We start from the raw sequence: 13180 nt of genomic DNA, 5'->3' as shown, positions 1-13180 counted from the left end.
CTACTAGAAATTCTATATATATATATGCATAACGTGTACAATGTGTAGTATTGTAAAATACCAGCAAACGAAAAAGAATTAAAATGGAAAACACAAAATTAAATGAAAAAGAAATCATAAAACCACCCCCCAAACATTTTAGTACCGGTTGGTGTTACCAACCGGTACTAAAGGGCTCCCGGCCCCCAGAGCTGGCTCGTGCCACGTGATTGCCCTTTAGCACCGGTTCGTGCTGAACCGGTACTAAAGGAGGGCCCTTTAGTGACCACACTTTAGTGCCGGTTATGGAACCGGCACTAAAGGGCCTTACGAACCGGTGCTATTGCCTGGTTCTGCACTAGTGCTTGTTGGGTTGGCGTATTTCGAGATTAGGATTTGTCACTCCGATTGTCGGAGAGGTATCTCTGGGCCCTCTCGGTAATGCACATCACTTAAGGCTTGCAAGCATTGCAACTAATGAGTTAGTTGCAGGATGATGTATTACGGAACGAGTAAAGAGACTTGCCGGTAACGAGATTGAACTAGGTATTGAGATACCGACGATCGAATCTCGGGCAAGTAACATACCGATGACAAAGGGAACAGCGTATGTTGTTATGCGGTCTGACCGATAAAGATCTTCGTAGAATATGTAGGAGCCAATATGAGCATCCAGGTTCCGCTATTGGTTATTGACCGGAGACGTGTCTCGGTCATGTCTACATTGTTCTCGAACCCGTAGGGTCCGCACGCTTAAGGTTTCGGTGACAGTTATATTATGAGTTTATGAGTTTTGATGTACCGAAGGAGTTCGGAGTCCCGGATGAGATCGGGGACATGACGAGGAGTCTCGAAATGGTCGAGACGTAAAGATCGATATATTGGACGACTATATTCGGACATCGGAAAGGTTTCGAGTGATTCGGGTATTTTTCGGAGTACCGGAGAGTTACGGGAATACGTATTGGGCCTTATTGGGCCATACGGGAAAGAAGGAAAAGGGCCTCAAGGGTGGCCGCACCCCTCCCCTTGGTCTGGTCCAAATTGGACTAGGGAAAGGGGGCGCCCCCTTCTTCCTTCTCCTTTTTCCTTCCTCATTTCCTATTCCATATGGGAGGTGAAATCCTACTAGGACTAGGGAGTCCTAGTAGGACTCCACATTTGGCGCGCCCCTCCTAGGGCCGGCCTCCTCCTCCCTTGCTCCTTTATATACGGGTGCAGGGGGCATCCCAAAGACACAACAATTGATCATTGATTTCTTAGCCGTCTGCGGTGCCCCCCTCCATCATAATCCTCGATAATATTGTAGCGGTACTTAGGCGAAGCCCTGCGACGGTAGAACATCAAGATCGTCACCACGCCGTCATGCTGACGGAACTCTTCCCCGACATTCTGCTGGATCGGAGTCCGGGGATCGTCATCGAGCTGAACGTGTGCTAGAACTCGGAGGTGCCGTAGTTTCGGTGTTTGATCGGTTGGGCCGTGAAGACGTACGACTACATCAACCGCGTTGTGCTAACGCTTCCGCTTTCGGTCTACGAGGGTACGTAGACAACACTCTCCTCTCTCGTTGCTATGCATCACCATGATCTTGCGTGTGCGTAGAAATTTTTTTGAAATCACTACGTCTTCAACAGTGGCATCCGAGCCAGGTTTTATGCATTGATGTTATGAATCCCCCGGTGACACGTTACGCGGCATCTGTCTGGCCAGGCCGATTGAAATCCTGATGATTGTCCACATTATCAGCGAATCCTGAAAATTCTATCATCAGATGACAAAAGTAACCACACCGCCGAGACAGAAATCTCGCGCGGTTGGTCGCTGAAACTAGCAAATCACGGACATGTGGTTACCACCATCTCCCGTACGTGATGGTTAATGGGCTCTGTCTCCGTCGCACCGATCGGCAATGATCACCCTGCCCCGACGTGTCACGCTAAACCCGGCAAAATCCCGAGGCGCGCCCGCGACTGGCCACAGTGCGCGCTTTGAAGGCGCCCGGGAAAAACGGGGAGCGCGGGGCTCGGCACGTAGGCGGCCTCAAGAACGTGCATGCCAAATGCCGTCCGGACCGCGCAAAGTTTCCGCGCCGACGACACGTAACGAGCGGCGCCGGCGGCCGGCCGGCGAACGGAGTCAATCAGGCGGGCCGTAAAGCCGTAATGCGTGTGCGGTGGGTCGCCGTGATTATTGCGCCCAGATCAGGTGTCGCGTGACGCGTGAGTGGGTCGAGACTGGGACGTGCATGGTCGCCGGCGACCGGCGGATCGGCGGGCACGTAGTGACGTCCCGCAGTTCGCGAGACCGCCGTCGGCATCGACTGACGCGTCCACGCCGCGCGATGTCACCTTTGGCTCGCTTGCTTGCTTGCCAGTTCAGTTCCCGCCGTGGCTGGTGGATACCGACACGTGCACGTCGTGATTAATAGTGGCGTCTGTTCCATGCGCAGTTTCTCGTCCGCATCCGCTCGTCGGCGAGCACCCTTGCTTCATCCTCCGTCGGTCGCGCCATGCCATTGCCAGCCAATGCGCACTATGACAGCTTCCTCTCTTTTCTTACCGGAGCCTCATACGCGTATACCGTAGTCACCACGGTCCTCCGCGCGCACGCACGTCGGGAGCCCAGCTCATCCGATCTGTCCGTGGCCGCGGCAGTCCGGCACGTACGTGTACGCACGCGCCGCCCATGCCAGGCCGCACTGCCTGTCATGCCCTACCAACGTACTACCGACAGTTGTTTATCCTCGCCCCGGCCCGGCTGCACCATTGAATGAAGCCCGGTGGGCGTTGGGTACGCGTGGCCTGCCGGTAACCAGCGCGGAGCGTGGGGTCGGAGCACGCCCTGTGTTCACTCGATGCCTGCCTGCCTGCCTGCCCCTGCACGGTCGGTCAATAATCCCCTCCCCTACTTAGCCACCCAGTATTAATGTCGCTCACCCACAATCAAGCTGCAGGAGCGGTGATCAGGTCCGTCCAACCACTGACCTCCGATCTCCATCCCCCACCCCCGCCGTGCCGCGCCCCGCCGAGGCCGAGGCCGAGCGCTCTACGCAACGCAGCTTGCGGCCACCGGCGAAGCGCCTCGTCAGTCGGCGCCCATTTGGCCGCGCGCGGGGCCGCGCCGCGGACACGTAAACGAGCGCACCGGTCGCGCGCGTACGTGTCGCGGGGGGTACGCCAACGCCACGGCCACGCCGTATAGACGGCGGCGGTACGTACGTACGTGCGCGGGCCCCGCCCGTCATATCTCGCGCACCTGGAAAGACTTTGACGCAGGCCTCCCTTGCTTGCGTGCTTACACGCGCATAATAGCGTCAGTTGCTTACAACCCAGCCCGGATCAGACAGTCAGACACTTTCAAAGATAGAGATAAAGGGGGAGAGAAAGGAAAGAAAGGGTCTCCACTGGAAACTGGGGCAGCAAGCAAACACTCCGGCTAAGCACAAGGGCCCTGATCGCGGGCTTGGCTTTGGGGAGCGTGAGACCGACGCGCTGGTGCGTGGTGACCGCTGCCGTACGTCGGCGCGCGTGCCATGAGCCGGGGCCGCGTCCGGCGGGCAGCTGGCAGCCCCGTCGCCGCCGCCGCCGCCGCCGCGCTGGTGCTCCTGCAGGCGGCCGCCCTGGCACTGTCCCTCGGCTGCGATGCCGCCGCCGCGGAGCCGGACTACCGGGAGGCGCTGTCCAAGAGCCTGCTCTACTTCGAGGCGCAGCGGTCCGGGCGGCTGCCGTACAACCAGCGCGTGAGGTGGCGCGGGCACTCGGGGATCACCGACGGGCTGCAGCAGGGCGTGGACCTGGTGGGCGGGTACTACGACGCCGGCGACCACGTCAAGTTCGGCCTGCCCATGGCCTTCACCGTCACCATGCTCTCCTGGGGCGCCATCGAGTTCGGCGACGACATCGCCGCCGCCGGCGAGTGGCAGCACACGCTGGAGGCCATCAAGTGGGGCACCGACTACTTCATCAAGGCGCACACCGAGCCCTTCGTCTACTGGGCCGAGGTACGCACCCACGCACGTTGCGCATTTTCCTCCTTTTTTTTACCGCCACGACCGTCCGATCGCCCGCGCGACCGCTTCGAGACGACACGGGAAAAGCGGATGCCCGAGGCGACCGCCATTAATTTAGCGCTGCGATGCGAATGATGGGCTTGATGGCGGACGGATGTCTGACGAGGGGGGCCCCGCAGGTGGGGGACGGCGACACGGACCACTACTGCTGGCAGCGGCCGGAGGACATGACGACGTCGCGGAAGGCGTACCGCGTGGACAAGGACAACCCGGGCTCCGACCTCGTCGCCGAGACCGCCGCGGCGCTCGCCGCCGCCGCCATCGTCTTCCGCGCCTCCAACCCGCATTACTCCCACATCCTCCTCCACCACGCGCAACAGGTTAAACTCGTCACCAGTACGGGACGTATGTCGCCAAGCTACCTGTATCTGATTCTGACTGCGACTGTGCGTGCAGCTGTTCGAGTTCGGGGACAGGTACAGGGGCAACTACGACGGCAGCATCGCGGAGGTGCGGAGCTTCTACGCGTCGGTGAGCGGGTACCGGGACGAGCTGCTGTGGGCGGCCTTCTGGCTGCACCGCGCCACCGGGAAGGAGGAGTTCCTCCGCTACGCCGTCGACAAGGCCGACTGCTTCGGCGGCGTCGGATGGGCCATGACCGAGTTCAGCTGGGACGTCAAGTACGCCGGCCTCCAGGTCCTCGCCTCCAAGGTACTACTACCCCGAAACTCCCCATTTTTTTACTTGCTCTACTCTTGCCAAGTACATTCGCTCTCATCAGAAATACTCCAGCACTTGATGACCCTTTCATCATGGTTGATCAGTAAATTAAGTTGGTGCTGGTGGTTGAGCCGAGCCGTGCTACCAAGGCCCTACGACCGTGCATGTCCCCTCGCTGAAACTAGTACGCCTAGCCACGAACAGTCCTGCGCTGCCAAGTAGGAGTATTCGTAACAGTACTCTTTTTCTCACTCCCACGACGACAAACACTAGACGGTTGTTGCTTAAGAAAGGGGAATTAATGTCTCACATGGCCGAAACACTTTCTTGCTCCCCGAAAGAAGCCATGTAGGATCCACACCTCCGTACCGCCCAATACGACCCTGCCTAGCCCGAGCAGGCATTAGGCGCGCTCAGATGCAAAAAATCAAACCTGTTCATGCACTCCACCTGCGATCCACCCATCAGACGGTGATGAGTGGACTGAGATCCATCCACAGACACTACATAGCTCCAAAACACGTCGCTGTTCATCATCAGCGACTAACAAGTCCACTTGTTCGCTCGGAGCGAGCCAGTCGGTAGATCAGGTTCCCGCAATGATGATGGCCGGGGATCAGCGGGAGCGCCCTGCACTCACTCACATGGCCGAGCATCTGGATCGGTCCGCAGGGGGGCGGACTTTCCCGCCTGAAAGCCGCGGGGTTTTGCTAATTAAGCCGGGGCTTTGCTTTTCCTGTCCACATCGCGCTCGCCCCGCTTTGCTTGTTCGGTTAATCCCTCCCACAAGGGGATTGGAGAGGATTGGAGGGGATTGAGGTGGATTTTGACTTGTGGGGGATTTAATCCCTCTGAATCCCCTCCAAACCCCTTCAAATCTGAAGGAACCGAACAAGGCAGGGTTATTCGGTTTCCTTTCCGGAAAAACTTGAGCCGTGCTGCCGCTAAACACAGGAAAAGCCTCCGACCGCACACCTGCTCCCTGACCCGACCCGGTAGGGTTTGAAACTGAACCGCCCGGCGGCCTCCATACGTAGGCTTAACCAGCAAGGCACGACTTGATCCTTTCTCGGCGGTAGGAGTGGTTTTTACGGAGGAAAAGGGAAGGAAGCTATAGCCGTCCCCTTTGTCTCGGATTAGTAGGAGGTGGTGCTTTATCGGAGTCTCGTCAATCCTCACCCTGTCGCCATCTGTCTCATCTCAATTACGAATTATTACGAGCGCGTCGACAAGCCGGTGAGGCTGGCTATCCGGCGTCCCCTGGCAGTCTGACCCTGCCACGGCCACACCGCACCAGCGAGAAATCGGACGCCAGCCATGGACGTACGGACGCTGCAGGATCCCGGTGCTGAAAAGCGATCGATGGCCTGGCACATGGCGTCCGGTGCGTGCTGAGATCAGTATACGGCCGCCGCTATATCCTCTGGCTGGCCATCTATCTGCTTTGCTCTGCTGGATTCGATTATGCGTACACCTTTTAATTTGCTGCTGACGCGAGGAGCGCGCGCAGAAGACGCAGATATTTTTCTTTCTCCCGCCCCCGGTTGCAGCAGAAACCGGCCAAAAACGGAGGAAATTTGGGGCTTTGTTCTCGCTCGCGAGGCCTGCGGTAGGGCCGCTAACTAACTTGGTCAAGGCCAAAACTGACGCGCGGGAAAAGACACGGGCGACCGATGGCGCTGCATGTATTCTGCAGGGAACCCGGCAAAACGCTGGCGGTGTCACTCGCTCCCCCCTCGTAGACCCCCACGCCACGCGTTACGGAGGAGGGAACTAGACAAGAAATCGCTTCCGTGCAAATCATCTGGAGGACTGGCCGACGGTGTCGTCGCATCACTTGCATGCGGAGCAAGAAATCACCTCACTCTCTTCTGTCCCTGGCCGTGCACTTTACACTTGGTGGCCTCGTGGGGCCCCACCATGCTCCTAGAATTCCACATGGACGTCCTGGTCTACAGAGGGGTGAGTGGGATGGGTGACCTGGCCTGTCGTGAGGGTGTCCGTCGGTCCGGAAGCGGCGTTGTCGCGCAGTAGCTTTCTTACTGCGCCTTTTTTTTTCTTCTGCCGGACGAGCTTGCACCACAAAAATCTCCTTTTTATGGGAAGTTTTGCATCAACGTTTTTTGTTTGAAAAATAGCAAAAATAAATAAATACCGTGACAACACGTCCGCAAAGTCAGGGCACCTCGGCCAACCTAGGCACCTAGCTACCAACACAAATATGCACACGCTGTCAAGTGGAACAGCCTCGTCGAGCATGGCATCCAATGCCACCATTACTCCTCTGCGAGCTAGCCACTACGACTCGGCCATCAACGTAGCCCTCGCCACAAATAGGTGTTGAGACCCATGCTGGCCTACGCCAAACAATCGACCACCCGGTCAGCGACTAGTCAGTTTCGACTCCGTCGACCGAGCAAGCATTGGAACCGACCATCCATTTTGTGTCATCATCTCCACGAAGGCCCCTCCTAAGTAGCACCGACTCCGCAAAGACAAGGTGAGGCACGCCAGCCCCTCAAACACGTCGGATGAAACCGTTGTGAGTTTATGGTCACCTATGTGGGTTACTTGAGAAAACAATATTATTATTTTTGCGAAAAGAAATTCGATCTATACATCAACTGTCATGGCAGCACTAAAAACACCTTAAGTAATAAAAATTACATCCAGGTCTATAGACCACCTAAGGACGACTATATTCACTGGAAATCCAAAGGTGGGCCGCCGCCGTCGCCTCCCTCACTGGAGCCATACAAATCTTGTTGTAGTAGACAGTTGAGAAGTCATCATGCTAAGGCCCACACGACCAGCGGACGAGAGCAACATGAAGGATCCAATATGTAGACACACGATCACAGACGAAGGAAGACTGGATCCATGGAGATCCACCGAAGATCAACACTAATCAAATCCCACGAGATCCACAACAGACACACCTCCAGAGTCCCTTCGATGACGCTAAACGCACCGTTGGGACGGGGGCTGAGCTGAGAGGACCTTTTCCATCTACCGGGAGCCGCCGCCTGCCTTGCCTTCCTGACTTGGACACAAACCCTAACCGACCTAAAAAAACACCTAAAATGGACGAAGAGCCCTCCCGCTGGCAAGGCCATGGTACAACACATTTCCATGGCCCTAAGGCCACATGAGATGAGGTGGACCGGCAGCGACATCGATGGGAGGTAGGAAGCCCTTGTCGCCTGGGAGTCGCCTTTCTTCGGAAGGAGGAAAACTTTTAGGGGGAACCAGAAAACGAAAAAGATATTGCCTGAATAAACATGTGTTCGTGTTGCTAGTAAACAGTTTCGCTAATACATAAGAATTAATTAAGTCTCATCTACCTCCTGCATCATCTATTTTTATGTGAAGATTTGTGTGATTTTTATTTGTTGTTTCTTTTTGTTTTTTCATTTAATGTTCTTTTAGGTTTTGTTTATGTCTTTTTCCACGCCACGGGTAATTACAATTGCATGTTGCACATCTGCGCACAACTGCATCGCATGTCATCGCTCACGCGCAACTGCACGCCTGATGACCATGTGCGGCTGCATGTCCACCGATCACGCCCAAATGTAGTTGCATGGTCCACCGATCGTGTGCAATTATCTTTACATAATTTGTTTAAAAAATACAATAACAAGTGGAGAATGAAAAAGTAAGAGCAGGAAAAAAGAAAAGAAAAATACAAAAAAATTAAAAGATTATATGCCGATGGATGAGAACTAAATAATTCTCATCTAGGTGAGTTAAAAATACCATAAGAAAGGTGGAGCATGGAAAATTATATGTGAAAGAAGAAAAAACAGAAGGAAAGAACAACACAACAAAATTCTATGGTGATGTCACTTACTACATGAGAACCAAAATTTAAGGAGTCAAGGGAGCCAAATCAGTAATCTAGGTGAGTATAACGTGGATCGACTTTCCTTTTTATTTTTAAAAAGCAGTAAGCAATGAATAGGCTAGCTGCTTTGAAGGCGTCTGCCAACTAGTTGTGCGATGTGGACATGTTTTCTTGGACATGACATGACTGACAAGATGCTAAAAATATATTGGTAGCGTGCTCCTTCTTCTTCTTTCCGATCGAGCGCCGGTTATACAAATAAATGTCCTCGTACTCACTGCTGCATATACTCCCAGCTGAAACCTTCGCACGCACATGGCGTCAAGAAAAGAGCATGCTTCATTTCCAAGCAATTAGCTAGCTAGCTATAGCTAACCATAGGGGCTCCTGGCACGGCAGTACGATTAGGCTGATTGTAATAGAGAATATTATATATTAGTATCATGCATATGATACTAGTCTATGATACTACAATCCCTAATGCATAGTATCATATGTTGGTATCATAGAGGACTACATTTATTGCCATGCATGACACAAAGTAGCACATCATTTAATATGATACGGTATCAATGATATGATACTCAAGCCTATCTTTCTTCATTTAATTTTATGTCACTTCATCAAAATTGCTTAGTTGGCATGCATGATACTACTTATAATACTCCCATTACAGGCAGCCTTATACGATGGTCCAAGCAAATTAATGGCCTGTTTGGATTCCTAGGTTAGAGTTAGTTTTAGTTAGTTGGGGCTCAAATAACTCAAAAGTATCCAAACATGGTGGGTTAGTTGGATCTAACCCACCCCAAAAAACTAGCCCACACTAGAGGAGCTTATTTGGGTTAGTTCTTCTGGGCCCACTAAAAAAATAGTAAAAAAGTTACCTCTCCCATCCAAATAGGGTCCAAAGTAGTCAAATGATAAAGAAAGAATATTTATTGTCAATCTAACCTTACCATCCAAATATCTCTTTGGTTATAGTTAGTTTAGGGTTAAAATATAACTCTAACCTCTAACTTAGTTATAGTATCCAAACAGGGCCAATATCGCAATCATAGCGGTAGTTGAGCTGGTATACATAGGTTTTGTCCATCATGGTACACCGTGTCAACTCCCATCCTTATTTTTTTTTTCAAAACGGAGGCAAAATATTTGCCTTATCGATTAATTAAGAAGAAGAGATGTGCCCAGTTAATTAACTCCCATCCTTATGACTGTTTCTCTAAAGGATGATGTCTGTATTTTGGGCTGTCCCTCAACTTTCACCATGAAGTGTTCACCTCATGGCGCTGGCAGCTTTTGCTGTGCTAAGCTGGAGTATATATATTTACTCGTCTTGAGCCAGGCATAGATGCATTATTTCATGAGGTAAATGCGCTCTGTGCATAGCTAGTATTGCTGTCGTTTGCAAGTTTGTGCAGCGTTAACCTTTTTCTGGAGGCGATGGAATATTCATCAGGCACAGAATTTCTGAAACGGCAAATGGAATCAAGATGTTCCGTCCTTTGTTTTTCTTCGATTCGAAGCTCCCCACCGGGCATCACCTGCTGAGGCAAAACGAGAAGCCGGCTTTCACTCACTCGCTCGTTCGGTTCAACTGAAAGGGTTAACATCGGAGGACGACGTGGCCGATGCTCCCGTCTGCATGCGCCAGCATCGCTCCTCTGGAGTCCATTAGCTGGTCAGTGAGAGTGGAAGATATACTTGCCTGCAGTCAGAGGGAAAGCGACGCCGGCCGGGCGAGTACACCATGTGGCCTCGCTCGCTCGCAGCCACCGACAGCAGCAGCACTGCGCCGAATTAAAGACAGATTCGATAGTTACAGCTTGCATCCATCGATCGAGCTGGTTCTCAGTTTCTCCGGGAATCTGCATTTCGTTCAAGCCATTTGCATAACTCATCAATACTACTAGTACGGAATAATTTTGTTGATTTAATCATTTCAGCAACCATTGTCACAGATACTGCCCTTCTTTTTTTTTTACAGTAATGCATTGCTAGGTGATTTTTGCTGTGTTGGTAACTCGTGGATTGTGCGACATTGATTTGGGGACTTTTCTTTTTTTCATCAGCTGCTGCTGGACGGCGATCCGCAGGGCGAGCGGCACCGGGTGGTGCTGGAGCAGTACAGGGCCAAGGCGGAGCACTACCTGTGCGCGTGCCTGCGCCTGAACAACGGCAGCAACGTGGACCGGAGCCCCGGCGGCATGCTGTACGTGCGCCAGTGGAACAACCTCCAGTACGCCTCCAGCGCCGCCTTCCTCCTCACCGTCTACTCGCGCTACCTGGCCGGCGCCGGCGCCCGCCTCCGCTGCCCCGACGCGCCGGCGGTCCCGCCGTCCGAGCTCCTGGCCCTGGCGCGCTCGCAGGCCGACTACATCCTGGGCCGCAACCCGCTGCGGCTGAGCTACATGGTGGGCTACGGCCCGCGCTTCCCCGCGCAGGTGCACCACCGCGCCGCCTCCATCGTGTCGCACAAGGCCAACAACCGCTTCATCGGCTGCATGCAGGGGTTCGACCACTGGTACGCCAGCAAGCGGCCCAACCCCAACGTGCTCACCGGCGCCATCGTCGGCGGGCCCAACTGCCGCGACGAGTTCAGGGACGACCGCGCCAACTACGTGCAGACCGAGGCGTGCACATACAACACGGCGCCCATGGTCGCCGTCTTCGCCAGGCTGCACAACCTGTCGGCGGCGGAGGAGGAGGAGGGGTGCCGCCCAGGGACGGCGCTGGGGCTCTCGGCGAATTGTAGATAAAGGTGGCATTAGCTTGGGTGGGGCATTCTTTTTTCTTTCTCGTATACGGACTTACTTCCATATAAGATCTTTTTTTGAAGTGTTAATATGAGAGAGATTTATTTAGTGAAAGGAAAGAACAAAGGATAGAAGTGAATGAACAATAAGGAGGAGACCGATCAGGATGGTGAAGATTAGATACTTGTATTCTGAAGTTAATTAGGTGCCTCAGAAAGCAAATTTAAAGAGCTCTAAACTTTACTGAAATTAGGTGCCTCAGTCTTTTAAGTTCCTTAACGAATATTTGACATTTTGGACCACGTGCATGAGTGTGATGACAGAAAAAACCATCTCTGCCGTCACTTGAGTGGAATTGACAAAACTACTGTGGCGGCACCCGGCAAGCGACGTGTGTCACTTGCCGTCACAACTCGTGGCGGCAAGGCCTAGCGGCTGTAGCCTGTGGCGGTAGATCGAGAATCATAGGAAATCGCAATAGAAGGACCAGAAAATGGGATGGGTTGTTCCACGTGGTTAAGTTAATCGGGTTTCCCTGACCATCTGATTTGCTTTCTGCTTTAAGATGTGCACCGTCAACTTTTTGTGTAAATGGCCCGCATATAATGATTGGGGGATTGAGCTGCTCTCTTTTTGTCCTTTTTTTGTAGCGTCGTGGTTTGCGCGATGATTGGCGGGGGATTGGGGCCTTTTCTATTGTCTGTTTTTTTGTTTGGCTGCAATTTTTGTTTTTGTTTTCTTATTTCAAATTCATTTTATTCTTTTGTATATCTTTGATTTTCCTTCTTTTTTTCCATTCATGTTTTTGTGTTTTTTCTCTCAAATATTTTAGTTATATTTTTTGACATTTATATTTATTTTGGTAAATTTATTCCTTTTTCCTTCTTATTTTATTTTATTTTATTTTTTCATCTATTTGCATTACCTTTGTTGTGTGTAACTTGAATTGAGTGAATTCCATAACACAACCTGCAATTGCATGTGTCCCAACGTGTTTGTAACTGCAAGAAATACAACGCGATTGCAACTAGAGGGGCAGGGATGTTGTCCAGTTGCATGTCCACCACTACAGTTGCAACTGCACGTGTTGTTCTGCCTGAAACTAAAGGAAGGGGGTTAGCCAGTTGCATGTCCACCACTATGTTTGTAATTGCATGTGTTGCAACCCGCCTACAACTGCAAGGGGTACAACGTGACTGCAACTAAAGGAGGAGGCATGTAGGTGAAGGAAATATGCCCTAGAGGCAATAATAAAGTTGTTATTTATATTTCCTTATATCATGATAAATGTTTATTATTCATGCTAGAATTATATTAACCGGAAACTTAGTACATGTGTGAATACATAGACAAACAGAGTGTCACTAGTTTGCCTCTACTTGACTAGCTCGTTGAATCAATGATGGTTATGTTTCCTAACCATCGACATGAGTTGTCATTTGATTAACGGGATCACATCATTAGAGAATGATGTGATTGACTTGACCCATCCATTAGCTTAGCACGATGATCGTTTAGTTTGTTGTTATTGCTTTCTCCATAACTTATACATATTCCTATGACTATGAGATCATGCAACTCCCGGATACCAGAGGAACACTTTGTGTGCTACCAAACGTCACAACGTAACTGGGTGATTATAAAGGTGCTCTACAAGTGTCTCCGATGGTGTTTTTTGAGTTGGCATAGATCGGGATTAGGTTTTGTCACTCCGATTGTCGGAGAGGTATCTCTGGGCCCTCTCGGTAATGTACATCACTATAAGCCTTGCAAGCAATGTAGCTAATGAGTTAGTTACGGGATGTAGCATTACGGAACAAGTAAAGAGACTTGCTGGTCACGAGATTGAACTAGGTATTGAGA

General features: G+C 51.8%; 1 protein-coding gene across 1 annotated transcript; it reads left to right on the top strand.

Annotated features, from left to right (window-relative positions):
* Positions 1–2960: 2960 nt before the first annotated feature.
* On the top strand, positions 2961–11496 carry LOC125509243 (endoglucanase 22-like). Its single transcript, XM_048674170.1, has 4 exons — positions 2961–3982; positions 4171–4371; positions 4448–4702; positions 10634–11496. Exons 1-4 carry the CDS (start codon positions 3515–3517, stop codon positions 11318–11320), a joined length of 1611 nt encoding a protein of 536 aa, XP_048530127.1. The 5' UTR covers positions 2961–3514; the 3' UTR covers positions 11321–11496.
* The last annotated feature ends 1684 nt before the right edge of the window (positions 11497–13180 follow it).

This window comes from Triticum urartu, chromosome 5, assembly GCF_003073215.2.
Source record: "Triticum urartu cultivar G1812 chromosome 5, Tu2.1, whole genome shotgun sequence".
NCBI classification, from domain to species: Eukaryota; Viridiplantae; Streptophyta; class Magnoliopsida; order Poales; family Poaceae; genus Triticum; species Triticum urartu.
The sequence above is the reverse complement of the archived record's forward strand: the minus strand, read 5'-3'. Positions and strand labels throughout refer to the sequence as shown.